Source organism: Aptenodytes forsteri, unplaced genomic scaffold (assembly GCF_000699145.1).
Source record: "Aptenodytes forsteri isolate BGI_AS27 unplaced genomic scaffold, ASM69914v1 Scaffold34, whole genome shotgun sequence".
NCBI classification, from domain to species: domain Eukaryota; kingdom Metazoa; phylum Chordata; class Aves; order Sphenisciformes; family Spheniscidae; genus Aptenodytes; species Aptenodytes forsteri.
In genome coordinates, this window is record NW_008795038.1 from 859,688 (window position 1) to 872,662 (window position 12,975).

Here is a 12,975-nt window from a genome sequence, read left to right on the forward strand (position 1 = left end):
CTGCCCCCCCGGCGAGCCGCAGCCCCGTGGCCGAGTAAGGCTTACCGATCTCTCTTCTTTTTTTTAATTTAAAAAAAGGAGAATTCAGCTCAAAATGCTTCAGCTTATTTTATTGATCAGCTCAGCCTCCCCTCCGGCCTCTCCCGCCAAGCGTTCCACCCCGGTACAAGCAGTCCCTGGCAGGCAGAGGCGACGCAGCTCTAATTTAAAAAAAGGAGAATTCAGCTCAAAATGCTTCAGCTTATTTTATTGATCAGCTCAGCCTCCCCTCCGGCCTCTCCCGCCAAGCGTTCCACCCCGGTACAAGCAGTCCCTGGCAGGCAGAGGCGACGCAGCTCCTGCCGGCTTCCAGCCCAGCTCGGGGGTGCCCGTGGCCCAGGGACTGCGCCATTCCCAGCTGCTGAGGAATGTCAGGAGCATCTTTGGTCCTTTGCGGTTCAGGCAGACAACTCAACGCCAACAAACACGCGTCAGGGCTACGGGCGGGTCTGACCCCGCGGGGCAGGAGCCTGCCCTCACCCTCGCTGCCCGGGACAGCCCGGGACAGCCGCTGGCAGGCAGCAAAGGGCAAGAAGGGGCAGATCCAGCTCCTGCTCCAGCTCCTTCTTGCTTCAGAAAGGCTGGTTGGTGCCGCGGGGGACAAAGCCTGGACCTGTCTCCCCGCTGCAGACTTTGGAGACGTGCTCCGGAGCCCGCTGCCGTCCCTGCCCCGACAGACACGCGGAGGGGTCGGCTGCGGAGCAGCTCCAGGGCTCCCGGCCGCGTTGCTTGTGCTTTAAGACGGCGAAATGGAGAAGCTCACTTGTACTGTGGGGGGAGTCCTGAGGGTTAAGGCCATGACAGTCAGGGGGAAGTAGCGCGGGCGGTCCTCCTGAAGAAGTACGCCCAAGTCCGTGGCTGTTGCCCTGTGGCTCTGTGTCATTTTAATGAGAAATTAAGACGACATCCTTCGAGCAACAGGCGCACGTCCCAGGCAGGCGGCAGCAGAGTTCCCGAGCGACCAGAACTGGTGTGACGGTCCCGCGTGTCCGATAACGACCCATCCCTGGCTCTGCGAGGTCCCATCGGACACGAACTTGACGAGGCTAGTTTACCAAAGACACTTTGAGATACGGATATAAAAACCACCACAGTGATGAGGTCTGTAGACTCCAGGCTGGGAAACTTCAGCCATTCTAGTGAGAGCTTTGGGATTTGATTTCTTACATTCGCAAGTCAGGATGTAAAAACAAAAACAAAGCAAAACAAAAAAAAACAAAGGGATGAATCACTGTCTGGGAGCCCGAAACGAACCAGGGCTCTCACAGCAGCTCTTCCCTTCCTCGCTCATAAAATACATTTCCAGGGGCGGAGTACCGACATCTACGGGCGTAAAACACAGCACAGAGCGGGGCTGGGAAGAGTACACGAAACAAAACACGCTCCACCGCGTTACAGAGAGAAGAGGTAGGTATGCTTGAGCCAAGCCCCCGAGTCCGCCCTCTTAAGCCACGTCTTTTGTTACCAAATTAGTCACCTCTTGCAGAAAAATCAAGCCAGTGGGGGGGGGGGGGGGGCAGTCTCGGCCCCCCGGAGCTTCATAATGCACTTTGGGCAGGAGAAGTCGAGCTTGAAAGCACAGATGAGAGTTGAGCATCCGGGGAGGGTGGTGAGAGCAAAGCTCCGTGTTATTGCTAGTGTGTGGCCAACCAATTAAATCCCTGGGAGTAGAGGCAGCACAACAGCAGCAGTTGTGCCCGTTTAAGGCAGCGTTTCTACTAAACTAGGTTCCTAAACCACAGCTATCTCCTAAACATGCAAGACTAACAGCTCCCATTTCAAGAGAGACACCAAAGCAATTGGCTAAGCTGGTCTTCAAACTCACGACTTGATGCTCCTCCAGAATAAAGCCTTTCCCGAGCTGTGCGATCCCTGGTTCCCCTCCTCCCGCAGCCCCAGACCTCTGCCCCGAAGCCCCGCGCAGCCTGGGTGAAGGAACCCGAGGCAGGTGCCAGAGAAGCCTTTCCGAGCGGGCAGGGGAACCTCGTGGACGAGCACCTCGCTCCGGAAAGGGGAGTTGAGAGCCGGATGGAGAAGGCAATTGGATACGCACGAGGCGTTGAAAAAGGTCCTTGAAAGCTGGCCTGGCAGGGAACCAAGGTAGATGGCAACCTCTGAAAGCCAGAGGACAGCAGGAGCTTTTCTTTCACGGTTGCCATCTCCTCAGCCACCTGCAAGCACAGGCAGGGAGGCGCTACCGTCGCAGAGACCCGAGAAGCCCACGGTTCCCTGGACGGCGCTCACGGGTCCAAGGAGATCCCGTGGGTCCAAGCACCGCGTCCGGCAAAGCGCTGCTGGCTTAGACCAACCACTGCCTGAGCAACAGTGGCCAAAAAACCAGCCGGTTAACTTGAACCTTCCCTACGGAGCCCCTCAGCCTCGTGCCTGTGGCCAACACCCGCAGCCACCCACCGAGCACGACCACCCCGCTCACACGCTCCTGTCCGCCTGCGTCATCTGCTTGATCTGCCGGCTGTGGACCACCTGCTGAGCCCCCTCCGCGACTTGGTTTAATCGTGTCTCTAGAGCGCTCCGGAGGTCGTTTACTTTCACATCTGGAAGGGGGTTCAGGCCAATGAACACCCCCGCCCCCTGTGCAGCCGCCTCCTCCTCCTCCTCCTCCTCCTCGGTAGGCAGCAGGTCCCGTCTCCTCCGGCGGAGGTCCAGGTCCGCCTGCAGTTTCAGGTCCCGGTTCGGTTTGACATCATGGTCCGGCCTCTGGTCCCCCTGGGCAGCCGCTCCTCTCTCGGGCTTTTGGGCAGGAGCGTTCTCAGGGCCCGGTTTCTTCTCAGCATCGTTTGAGAGACCCCCATCCCCGTGCCTCTGCTTGCTCCGGAGACCTCCCTGCGGGTTCTGGGCCACGTCTTCTCCCGAAGAGCTTCCTCCTTTCCCTCCCCTTTGCCGGTTGCCGGCCGCTGCAAGGCCTGCTGCCGTCTGCCAGCACCCTTGCCTCCCTCGGCGTCTGCACCTCTCTGACGCTCCCGTAGGTGCTGCTCGCTCTCTGCCACGTTCCTTTTACTGGAGGAGTCCAGCGCAACTGCCAGGTCTTTGGGCTCCACCTGACTCAGTGCTTTGGCTTTAAGGTCTGCTCCTGAGTCTCTTGGCAGCAGATCCCGTCTCCTCCGGCGGAGGTCCAGGTCCGCCTGCAGTTTCAGGTCCCGGTTCGGTTTGACATCATGGTCCGGCCTCTGGTCCCCCTGGGCAGCCGCTCCTCTCTCGGGCTTTTGGGCAGGAGCGTTCTCAGGGCCCGGTTTCTTCTCAGCATCGTTTGAGAGACCCCCATCCCCGTGCCTCTGCTTGCTCCGGAGACCTCCCTGCGGGTCCTGGGCCACGTCCACCACGTTCTCCCGAAGAGCTTCCTCCTTTCCCTCCCCTTTGCCGGGCAGGTCCCGCTGCAAGGCCTGCTGCCGTCTGCCAGCACCCTTGCCTCCCTTGGCGTCTGCACCTCTCTGACGCTCCCGTAGGTGCTGCTCGCTCTCTGCCACGTTCCTTTTACTGGAGGAGTCCAGCGCAACTGCCAGGTCTTTGGGCTCCACCTGACTCAGTGCTTTGGCTTTAAGGTCTGCTCCTGAGTCTCTTTCCAGACTCTTTCCTGCTACTCCCTGAACTTTGGCAGCCCCCAGCTGTTCTCTTTGGATGGGAGCTGTAGCTACTTCCACGGCTTTCAGGGAATTCTTCTTCTCGTGGACGTCTCTTCCAGCTTTGGCTTCATGACCTCCTCCTAAATCCTCCGCCAAGGGCTTCTTTTCTAGGTGGTTTCTGGCTGCCGGAATGTGTTGGGCATCCCTGTGAAGGGGATCCCAGTTCTCTGCGAGATTTTTAACAGCTCTGTCATTCTCCTGTGGCGGCACCTTCCGCTCCTTGGGAGGAACCCCCGGAATCTCACGCCTGTGCCCAGCCTCTTCCAGCTTTCCTGCAGCCCCCCTGCGCTGCTCCGCAGAGTCAGCAGGCTGCCTGCCCGGGCCCTGCGCAGGGTGCTCCAACAGCTCTTTGCTGAGCGGCTTTGCAGCAGCTTCTTGCTTAGCTCCGAGGCCCTCGTCCTCCCTGCTCTTGGAGAGAGGCACAGCGGGCTCCTGCTGCGTTTCCACTGCAGAACAAAAACCGACATGTAAAAGCTTTTTCTTACGAGTGAGAGATTCCCTTCTCCCACCACCCCGTTCTGCACAACAGGGGACAGGAGAAGAGATCACACCATCAACGGCCACGCGGGAAAACAAGGAGAGCCCTGGGGGAGAGCGTCATCCCTGTGATCAGGGGCCGGGGATCCCCACCTCGGAGGTCAGGGTCGGACACAGGAACGGCTTTTGCAGAGTGGACTCTGCCATGTGCCAGAGGGACTCGGATCTCTGCTGGCCTGATCCTAAAGCTGCTTTGAGCGGTGATCAGCCCGTGGAGGGGTCACGCTCTTTGGCGATGTCCTTACCTTGCTTTGGCTTCTCCTCTCCTCCCTCCTCCTGCCTTTGCTGGTGGATCTCCTTGTGCTGCTCTTCAATTACAGCCAGGAGTTTTGCCTGCTGGTCAAGTAGCTGCTTCTGCTGTACCTGCTGTTCTTTGATCACCTGCAGCAGCACAGCATGATCAAGCAGTTTCGCCTGCCCCGCTTCTAGAAAAGGGAAAAAAAAAGAAAGAAAAACCAATCCGTGACCCAAACCCCTCACTAATCATCTCGCAGCGTTGGAGGGGCTGCAGGGGCTTTCCTCGGCAGGAAGGTCCTACTCTGCAAACGCTGCCCATTTGCCAGGAGGGAGGGAAGGACGCGGTACGGCTCTGCTGCTGGCGCTGACAGCCGTCACGGCGGCACCGCTCCGGCGTACCTCCGCCGAGGACGGCAGCCAGAAGCCCAGACGGGCTGCTCACCAGCGCACGTGCTAAGACAGGGCACTGCCCTCCCGAAAAGACGTGGGCGGAGGGATCGAAACCAAGCTCTCGTCATTGACTGCTCAGGGAGAAGAGCCACAAAGAGGTACAGGGGAGCAGGTCCGCTGGGGTCCCAGCGCAGGGAAGGACGAGGCGGCTGCTTGGCACAGGAGCTGGAAGAGGACGGGACCGGCAGCAGTCGATCGAAAGCGAGGGGCTCGGCTGCCCGAGCAAGACGAGCTGCTTTTACAGCTGCCTGCGGTGCCTGGGGAAGCCCCAGCGCTGCTGCAGAGCGGCTCTCTAGATCACCTCTTCAAATGCACTGCAAAGACTTCATCCCAGCTAAACCGAGCCTGGAAAGGCCACAAACAGCAAATGTGCAATCTTAGGAGGAGCTGGAAGAAGTCAGCCAAGGCACAGCACCGGGAGCCGCCCTCAGAGGGAAACTACCCGCACGGTGGGATAAACCGACACGGAAACATCGACCCAACACGTGAGGTACAGATGCCCAGCTGGGTCTTTTCAGGGGGCAAGTCCTGGGTTACAGCCAGAGCGATAAGAGGCTACTGTTGCCTCTTCTCCCGGCTTAGCCAAGCGAAGGTCTAGCCTGGCCCACAGCAGGAAAACACCCACCGAACGATCCTGCCAAAGGTTTTGGCTTTGAGCAGGGTGAAAGGGCTGGGATCCCGAGCAGCAATCAAAGGTTTAACGGCCGAGTACTCTCGCGCGCAGCAGGGCAGGTCGTCGGGCAGGTTGAAACCACAAGCGGCACAGAAAGTCAGCCCCACCTCCCGCCGAGCCGAGACACCACCGCAATAAAACTGAGCTCCCTGCGCCACGTAACAAGAGGAAATCCCTGCCCGCCGGCCCTTCGCAGCCGCGAAGTCACACAAAACAGACGAGTGCATTTCGGGCCAAGCAGAAGTGACTCACATTGATTCACTCGCTGCAAGCGACACGTCACGTACAAACTATGAGTCCCAGGTCTGCACGGAAACATTGCTGCCTTTTCTCTGCCTGGACAGACACCCAGACGTATCGTATCGTATCCGGAGAGTATGAACCTGTGTGTCGCTTGCCTCCCACGCCAACGAGCAGCGTTCCTCCGAAACTGAAGGAGTTTCTAGACTATTATGCCCCAAAGGAAATAATGCCAAAATTAATAGCCTGTAAAATGCCATTTAAATTAAAAAGGGATGCTGTCCAGGTTAATCCTTCTCCAGCACGCACTGCCTCCCCCTGTCCCGCTAATCACCCACAAGGTGATTACAGAGAAATATTTCCAGTTCACATTATGGCGCTGTTAGCCGCGGGCCCCTGGCGTTCCCCTTCCGCTCCGTTAACAGAAAGCTGGGCTGCGACAGGGAATTTGGTCGTTTCAAGAGAGCAACTGACTTCTCGAGATCTGTTTATTTTTCGCGCTTTGCTCGGAATAAACAATGAAAACAGAAGTCATTTCTACTATCTCGCTCTCCAAGCCTGCCAGGTCCCAGCTCGGCACGGGAATGTTTGGGTTGAACAGGCGGCAGGCAAAGGTTTAATGCCAAATCAAAGCGTTTCTCGTTGTGTAACTCCCGTATTTGTGCAGCGCGCCTCTTCCACACAAACAAAAGGCAACGCTATCTCCCGGCTCCTCCTTTGACCGGGGGGAAAGCAGGCCTCAGCCGGTGCTTTGGCTGGATTTTAACAGGCGCTCTTCCTAAAAAACATCTTAATTATAAAATGAAAGCACTTGAGTTCACACGGCCCAGGGCAGCTACATCCGGAGCATGCAACAACGGTCCCGGTGAGGCAGCTGTTTGCGGAGAGCATCCCCGGAGCTATGCGCCCACCGCCTCGCTCCTGCAACGCCTTTTCAACCTTTCCACCCTCTCCCAGCCTCTGGGTACGAAGCGCAGCTCTAGGCAGAGGAGCAGAACAAGCCCAGAGCACCTTTTGGTGACATCCTCATGGGAGAACATCCCCGGCAAGTCCCACACAGACTGAGATGGAAAACCCCACGGAAGCTCGTGGCCCTTCATCCTCCTTGAAACACAAAGAGCCCTTATAGTCCACACCTGCCACTAGCTTTTTACGCTCAAGTTTTTGAAGTCCCATTGCAACGCAGAATGGAAAGAAAATAATTAGAAAACCCAAGATGTAACCACCAAACAAAAGAGGAGGGCGATATGCTCCCCGTGAGCAGAGCCTGCCCGCTGCCATCGCTCATCAGACCAAACGCCCGTCACCTTGGACCGGAGCAGCAAGGGGTGGCACGAAGGCAAGGAGCCACAGGACCACAGCACGCACAGGCTGCGAGTCCGAGCTCAGGCTCCAACCCCTCTCGCAAGGCAGAGGTCGAAGGCAGCGAGCTCAGCCTGAGCAAGGGCTCACCGCACAGTACCAGCATCGAAGCTCCGGGGGCAGGGCTTCGCCACCGTTCCCCCGCACGGCCACGTGCCCAGGTCTCCCCACGCGTTAAAGCCTGCGTCTGCCCCACGCCGCGAGGCTGTAGGGCGATGCCCACCCACCTCCCCACCGTGCTGCCGGATCCCCCCGTTTCGCCCAAGCCAAACGGTTTCGCTCCGGTCGCGCTCTTGCCGGGGCAGCACCGCCTGCGCTCGAGCAGCAGCCGGGCCCGGGTGCCAGCGTGACTCACGTCCTCGAGCGGCCCTGCCAGGGGCTGCGCCATGGAACGAACGGCCAGCCCGCGCCGGAGGCGTGAGCCCACTGGAGACAGGCACTAATTGCTGCCGTGGCGGAGGTGACTACGGCCTAAAGCTATGCGCTGGCAAGAGCCAAGAACAGTGCTGGCTGGCACGGTCCTCCTGCAGAGAGAAATCCTGCACTCACAGCCCCGGCTCCCAGGGGGAGCTCAGCGCCTTCCCATCCCCGCACACCCCGGGGACGCGTGCTCACCCTCCAGCTTGCTCTCCGCCTTCTCCTGTTGCTTCTCCTCGGTGTTTCGGATCTCTCTCGGCTCCAGCTGATCCGCTCTGTCCGGGAGGGGCAGGCCCTGCTTTTCACCTGCGGACGAACAGATCGACAGACCTTTAGCAGTCAATAAAGACGCTCCAGCAGCAGATGTTCCCTTAAAATGACTCCGCGTTGTGCTGTCCCTCCCTGCCTAAGCCGGCACAGTTTATATTCAACCCAATGACTGCGAGGGAAGTAATAAAAAAAAAAAAATTTAACAATCTTATAGACTCGTGGCAGCGAGCCAGCGCTAACTACCTCAGCCAATTAAAATGCAAGAACGGTTCTAACTAGCTTTTAGACGGGCACTTAGCAATGTGTTACCTGTCAAGATCTCCCGGCTCCGTGTCCCCAGTGAGTTCGGAGACGCACAGGAACAGCATGGCACCTGACATTTAGTAGGCTAGCAAACAACTGTTTGACAGATATTATACTAGCTGTCAAAGCCACCAGATTCCTCCTTTTCCCCAACAGCTGCTGAAGGGGCTGTGCACGCTCCACATGCTAATCTCGTGAAATTAAAAGGAAACACTGGGATGTAGGTAGGAATAACCAAATTGCCCGGTTTCCGGGGGGGGATTACGGGCCAAGAGGAGAGTTTGTTCAGACGAGCCGCCGTGGAGGGAGCTTACCAGAGTCAGCTGCCTTCTCCATGGACTTCGCAGCCTCCTCTGCTTTCCTGGGGAGCTGGAGCTTTGATTTCTCCCTGTCACCTGCAGCCTCAGCTTTCTTCTCACCGTCCGGCACAGCAGCTTGCGCCTTGGCTTCCAGCACTTGTTTGTCTGGCTCCAGCTCTTTATATGGCGGCCTGCCATCCTGCTGCACGATCACCTCCAGGACATTCTTCGGATTCTTAACGGGCTCGTCAGTCCCTCCCCGCAGTTGGTTCTCAGCGATCGCTTCCTTCCCTTGTTTCAGGCCAAGTGCCTCTTTCTGGGGATTCGGCGCAGCTGGCTCCTCCAGTGCCGGCTTGAGCAGATGATCGTTGGCTCCTCCGGGCGCAAGCTTGTTCTCATCGGATTCCTCCCGCTCCCGCCCCATGTCCACAACCACTTCGTCGTGCGGGACGGGTGGCTCGTGGCGATGCGCTTCCCCCACGGGCAGGGCAATCCCTAGGGCGGACGACAGGCAGGGTTAGGGGGCTCCAGACTGATGGCAGAAAGTAACAGGCAGCAGGTTCACAGCACACCCAGCTGCCCGCTGCTGCCCTTTTTCAGCCCCACCTTTGCTTTCTCATCAGGAGGCTGCATTCCTAACAAAGCCTCAAAAGCATCAAATACTAAATCACCTTCACTCCACGAGGTAACGAGCAGAGGTCAGGATCTTTATCTGAAATAGTCCTGCAACGTACGCCTCCCAGCTCCAAAGCTGGCACCCTTTCCCCGGGTTCCTCATTACCTTGATCGGGACGGTCAAGCTGCACTTTCTCCTCCGGCTTTCCTCTCTCCTCCTCTCTCTTGGGTACCTCCATGGGCACCTTGATTTGTGGCTGCTCCATCTCCTCCTTCTCACCCAGCTTCGGTTTATCGCGGTCGTCCTCCGCCTCCTCTACTGCCGTGTTCTGGTCTGCAAACGCAGGACAGTTAATTGCACGAGGTTACGCACGGCTGCACTACCAGTCCACCGGCAGGATCAAGGCAATTGCTTTGTCTGCTGCAACCCCCTTTACCAGCGCAAGCCGAGCGGCTATTTTCCCTCCAGCGTCACTACGGACGGGTTGAGGCTTTTGTTCTGGGGTCGCCTGTTTGTTTTCCCTACGGTGGCTTTTTATGGAGCTGCCGGCACGGAAGCCCAGGCCAGGCAGCCAGGCAGGGCCGGGATGGAGCCGGCTGCTGCTGCGAGCCCATGCCGCCAGATGGTAGCATCCTCCCGGCTCCCCCGCGCCCGACCCCCGAGCACCGGGAGACACCGAGGAGGGGGTCAGGCCACAGCCCCCCCATCGCCCTTAGCTCAAACCCTCTGTTATTTTTATGTTTTTACTCTCCTTTTTTGCACACGAGCGTTTCCCCAGCCCTTCGAACGCCGTGAGGAGGACGGGCGGGGGGGGCGGGAGGGAGGAGGGAGGAGAGCTGCACGACCCCGCAGAAGGCACGAAGTTTTAAGGAACGCGATTGAACAGGCATTAGGGGAAACTCCCGAGGGAGACGGGGGACTCTCCTCATCTCTCCCTCGAAGAGATGGGATGTTTCTGGAAGACGCATCCCAGTCAAACCAGTTACAGGGTTCAGCGCTGGAGTAACCGCGTGGAATTCGTGGCACATCCCACGGGATGGGAACGGTCCCTTCTGACCCCAGGGCGGCAGAAGACGACCGACACAGCGCAAACAGGGAGTGAACTCTTCCTTAGAAGAGCAGCAGAGGAGGAAATCTAATTGTTTCCCAGCACTGAAGTTGTTCTGCAGATTTTTTTCCATCCAACAAACTCCGAAGAAAAAAAAAAAAAAATCTATCTTCTGTAAAAAAAAAAAATTCCCAACTCCCAACTAACTCTTCCCCCCATTTGCCCTCCCCCATGCGATTTCCTTTGGGGAATTAATTCTATAAACATCTTTCAATTTTCTCCTCCCCCTCCACAGGGCTGGTGCGATTTATTACAAGATGAACTCATGGGAGAGAAGAGATTGCCACAACTTCAGCTGCGTGGGCCTTACCCATTGGGGAATTAATTCTATAAACATCTTTCAATTTTCTCCTCCCCCTCCACAGGGCTGTGGTGCGATTTTACAAGATGAACTCATGGGAAAGAAGAGATTGCCACAACTTCAGCTGCGTGGGCCTTACACAAGAAATTCAGAGTCTGGTACCCAAGGGTCCCCTCTCTCCATTGAGGGACTTCCCAGGGTTCAGCAAGTCACGGCGGGACACTCCTCCTTTCAGGAAAAAAATGGACTGCAGGAACCAGTGCCCAGCCCTGGACGGGGGCCCTGGGAAGCAGGAGGCTGAGGCCGGGGAGGGGAGCGCTCAGCACGGCTGCGGATGTTCCCAGCTAAATTCTGGCCTCGCAGCAAAAAATTATTTACTCTATTGGAGGAAAGTTTTTCGTTAATTGGTTCATGAAGCCGGGAGATGGCTGCGTTTGGAGAAGACTGCGGCGCATCTGAAACCAGAGGATCCAGAGAACCGCAACGCAGGCAGAGCCGTTCCCACGGCAGAAGGGAATGACGACACGAGGCAGCCGTGCAGCAAGATGATGTTCAAGAGGGGAAATAAAAAGGAAGGGGGGCGGGGGGAAGCTTTCCATATAAGCGGGAAATGGAGGAGTTTAAAACCAGAACCACCCCTGCGTGCACGGCAGGGTTTGGCCAGGGGACCCTGCAGCAGGTGAAACCCCCCCCCCCATGGGTCAAGGACACGACCGAGGGGCTGGGGGAGGCCCCGCTGCTGGGAGAAGCATCGATCGTAAATCAAGAGGCAGCCGCATGTTCCGCGTTCTGCAAACAATGCAAGAAAAGACCAAAACACAAACAAAACCCAAACAAAAAATAAAGGTCTCCACACCATAAGAAGACAAAGTTGCCTCCAAGCCGTCATTTGCTCAGCAGGAAACAAAATTAAGTTCATCATCAGGGCGTGAATTAACGACCTCTCACGCTGCATGGAAATCTATAAGGGGCTATATGTGGTTTGCAGAGAACAATTTTGCTCGGGATGTGTAATAATCGCTCTAACTGTCTAGTCGCCCTCCAGGTCCCTCTGGAGAGCGTTACAGTAATGCTGCGCCTCTTAATGTTTTATGAGTGGCGTTGGACTTTACAGGCAAGGGCTGAGAGGCTGTAAAAGCTTTTTGGCTTACAACAACAGGACCTGGGCGTCAGGCAGCACCAGGAGGGTTTGCTTTGCCTTGGCACAGGCCCTGCTGCCGGCGGGCCCTGCCGAGCCGCCCCAGCTCACGCCGCTCTTCGGCAGCTCCTCTCTCACATTTACAGGGCGGCGAAGGGAAGCCAGGGCTTTCTGCAACCGATTTGTGCGTATGCGTGTGCGCGCGTATGTGTTGTGGTTTGCCAACAGCCTCTCTAGGCTGCAATAAAATTTCATGATTAGCAACCTAAAAGCTTCCCTCCCCGCCCCGGTTCGGATAGTAGCAATGGTCCCAGAAAGGCATTAAATCCCTCCTCGCATGGTTTTCCTATCGCTCTCATCCACTGCAGCGACGACTGTAGCCGAAAGCTGCGTCCACACACCCTGCTCTCGGCAGGGGCAGCGAGACGGGCCCTGCTGTGCTCCCCCTGAGCCGAGGGGGATCCGGCAAAGGGACCCGGGGAGCCCCAGGGGCAGCACAGGGAATTTGAGGAGACACCACCCTCTCCGCGCAGCTGAGCGACGCCCGGAGCGTTGGCCGAAGGCTGACGAGGGACATGGGGTTCAGGATCTGCTCGTGCCGGTCCAGCTCCAGATTCACTTAAAGCGCTTCAGCGCAGTGAAATGGAGCAAGGTCCACGAGCTCGTGCTAAGGAAAACGAAGAACAACAAGCGGGGCAGCGGGACGGCGGCAAACCACTGCCCTCAAACGTGCTGAGCAGCCCTACACCCCCGAGCAGGGCGGCTGACGAGGGACATGGGGTTCAGGATCTGCTCGTGCCGGTCCAGCTCCAGATTCACTTAAAGCGCTTCAGCGCAGTGAAATGGAGCAAGGTCCACGAGCTCGTGCTAAGGAAAACGAAGAACAACAAGCGGGGCAGCGGGACGGCGGCAAACCACTGCCCTCAAACGTGCTGAGCAGCCCTACACCCCCGAGCAGGGCAGGGACAAGCCCTGCCCGGGGAGCCCCCCGCAGCCCCAAGCCCCCCCGCCCCGGCGGCGCCTCCAGGAGCCCTCCTCCCCCCCGAAACGGTTACAGATTTCACAAGGTTATCGAATGGCATCACTGAAATTAGTTCACAGTTGTCTCCTGACGCACCAGCAGTAAAAACGAACCCAAATTACAAGAGGCTGATGGGCCCTTTTCTGTGTCACAGGCACTATTAAAAGCTCGCTCGCACAAAGCACCAGGGAGAGCTGCAGCAGAGTCAAGCTGTTCCTGCAGCTATTAGGAGCTGTGCATAATCCACGTTTCACACATGTTCGGGGCTGCTCCGGCTAATAACGCCGGCGGGGACGCAGCCTGCGGCCCGCCAGGTCTCCTTT

The 12,975-nt window shown here is 57.5% G+C and overlaps 2 protein-coding genes across 2 annotated transcripts in view; both read right to left on the minus strand.

Annotated features, from left to right (window-relative positions):
- Positions 1 to 1,362, minus strand: part of TEPSIN (TEPSIN, adaptor related protein complex 4 accessory protein) — a 10,029-nt gene extending 8,667 nt beyond the window's left edge. The window contains exons 1-2 of the mRNA XM_019471407.1: positions 1,357 to 1,362; positions 803 to 871 (exon numbers count right to left, since the gene is read on the minus strand). Coding sequence (XP_019326952.1) covers positions 803 to 871; positions 1,357 to 1,362 — 75 coding nt within the window. The remainder of the gene's footprint in view (positions 1 to 802; positions 872 to 1,356) is intronic.
- Positions 242 to 12,975, minus strand: part of SLC38A10 (solute carrier family 38 member 10) — a 37,941-nt gene continuing 25,207 nt past the window's right edge. Inside the window, exons 11-16 of the mRNA XM_009276834.2 lie at positions 9,250 to 9,417; positions 8,484 to 8,963; positions 7,795 to 7,902; positions 4,463 to 4,642; positions 3,350 to 4,126; positions 242 to 2,879 (exon numbers count right to left, since the gene is read on the minus strand). Coding sequence (XP_009275109.2) covers positions 2,470 to 2,879; positions 3,350 to 4,126; positions 4,463 to 4,642; positions 7,795 to 7,902; positions 8,484 to 8,963; positions 9,250 to 9,417 — 2,123 coding nt within the window. The 3' untranslated portion in view covers positions 242 to 2,469. The remainder of the gene's footprint in view (positions 2,880 to 3,349; positions 4,127 to 4,462; positions 4,643 to 7,794; positions 7,903 to 8,483; positions 8,964 to 9,249; positions 9,418 to 12,975) is intronic.